Source organism: Monocercomonoides exilis (genome assembly GCF_001643675.1).
Source record: "Monocercomonoides exilis strain PA203 chromosome Unknown scaffold2-2631571, whole genome shotgun sequence".
Classification (NCBI taxonomy): domain Eukaryota; phylum Preaxostyla; order Oxymonadida; family Polymastigidae; genus Monocercomonoides; species Monocercomonoides exilis.
The window spans coordinates 1178858-1181022 of record NW_027150547.1 but is presented as its reverse complement, the minus strand read 5'-3'; the positions used below and the strand labels follow the sequence as shown (position 1 = coordinate 1181022).

Below are 2165 nucleotides of genomic sequence, written 5' to 3'. Positions count from 1 at the left end.
GAGAACACAAACAAAGAGGGAACCATTGTTAAGAAATACGCTTTCGAATTGTTGAAAAGAAGTGAAATACTTCACACTGCTGAAGCGAAACCGTTGGAAGCTGCAAAGATTATTGCGCAATCATAAGAATCCATCAGAACATGGTTTGCAGATTTGTCTGAATTAGAAAAAAAATACAATATCGTTGGATCAGCGGTTTACAATTTTGACGAAACTTCTGTGAGATGTGGACAAGAAGCGTCAAAACTTGTTGTTTGCTTGAAGGATCAGCTTCCTCCTTCACCTCCTGCTCCACAAAAGGTCTCGAATGCAACAATGTGTTTCTGTGTGTGTGCTGATGGCTCATGTTTGAATCATTATTTGCTCTGGACAAACAGGTTGATCACTTCCGAGTTTTAGTATTTTTTCTTCATTTTTTATCAAAGATCTCAACGCTAGCTCCAGATAAATCACAAACTATTAATTCATGACTATTATTATCAATGATTAGTTATTTCAAACAAAAGAGAAGATGAAGCCAACTCGCTTGCGGAGAGCATTAATTCTGATGGATTATCTTGTTACGCATTTCTGCCCTGAAGTGATTATAGCTGCAATAAATTCCAATATGGGTGATTTTTTTTGATATCATAAAAATTTACGAAGTTTGATCAAAATATTTTTTCATTAAGGGTGGGGTTGATTGGAAAATTGAAAATGATGATCATGATAATTGATTGCTTTAAAAATAATAATTATTATTTGTTTGTTGATAAAAATTTGTTTCTCATTATTTTTATTACAAATTTAGAAAAAAACATATAATTCTAATTCAAAAAATATCAAAACTGAAGCAAACAGAACAAAATACTCGTTCAAACGTTATTAAAACATGATAATAATTAGAACAATACGTAATTTATCAATTTCTTATAAAAATTAGTTTTATGATGTTATTACAAAAAAAATTTCAAATTGATATTGAAGATCTTAAAACATTTGTTAAAAATTTACAATATCAAAAACACAAATGGAAAAACAAAATAGAAACACATTATATTTATCAGATATACAACGGTTTGGTTTGTTTTTGTTTAGAAACAAAAAATTCTTTAAATTAGTTATTCTTATAAATTGATCAAACAAAGATATAGAAAAATAACAAAGAGAATAATAAAAATTGAATAGAAATTTGTTTATATTTGTTTTTAACACTAAAAATGCTTTTGTCACACGAACATCTTCATTTTATTTTCCTCCCTTCGTTTCTCCGTTGATTCTCCACATTTCTTCCTCGTCTCTTATCCTTCATCCAGATATCCACACCTGATGCTCCTCTCCTTTTGTCGCGACGCTCCTTTTCCATACGGGCTTAACAAAAAAGCTTTTCGAATGCAATGGTTGATGTAGCAGAAGAGCGTACGTCTCTCGAAAGCTACTCCCTCGCCTCTTCATCATTATCGCATCCTTTTCTGCATCCACTTCAGCTAAACTTGAATTCCTCTCAGTCTCAACCTCTTGGCTCCCTAGCAATTCCCTCGTGGCTATCTGCCCATCTGCTCTGGATGGCTCCGCTTCTCTGGCTGGCTTGTCTGCCCCAGATCAAAGTACAATAATCGGTTTTCACTCCTCCAATAATACCAACATTGTGCGCTCATCCAACTAAGCAGCTCTTGTGTTAATTTGGTAAGGTGATGTGCCTTTGACTGCGCTTCTGAGGCGTACGTGTTCACCAGTTATGTGAGCGAAGAGTCTTCCGAGGGCAGAGTTGCAATGGTGTTCCTCAACTGCGAGAAGTTGTGGCTGCACTTGTCCGAATGCATCCTCAACTTCAACTTCGTCTTGAATCATGTATTCAGGGGAAAGGAACTCTTTCTCCGACACTCCTCCATCCCCGCCCAAATCAACGAGTCCCTCTTTCCCTTCGGCTTCACTCAGCATTCTTTCGCTTGAAACACATCAATCTGCGAGTTTGACTTCTCCCACACAGACCCCAACCCCGATCTCGACTTCAACAAAGTCACCTTCATCATATTCTACAACGCCTACCATATATTTGTCAATCAAGACATCGGCTCCTCTGCGCACCATTACAGCTCCCCGCTTTCACCCTGTTCCTTCATCTTCACAACAGTGATTGAAAATGACAGCCAGAATTGCCTTTCCAACATAGGAGTTGGATCTAT

At 36.6% G+C, this 2165-nt stretch overlaps 1 protein-coding gene across 1 annotated transcript; it reads right to left on the bottom strand.

Moving 5' to 3' along the window:
* Positions 1-1641: 1641 nt before the first annotated feature.
* On the bottom strand, positions 1642-1920 carry MONOS_16276 (uncharacterized protein; the record flags this gene model as incomplete). Its single annotated transcript, XM_067869189.1, has 1 exon — positions 1642-1920. One exon carries the CDS (start codon positions 1918-1920, stop codon positions 1642-1644), a length of 279 nt encoding a protein of 92 aa, XP_067735774.1.
* Positions 1921-2165: the final 245 nt, after the last annotated feature.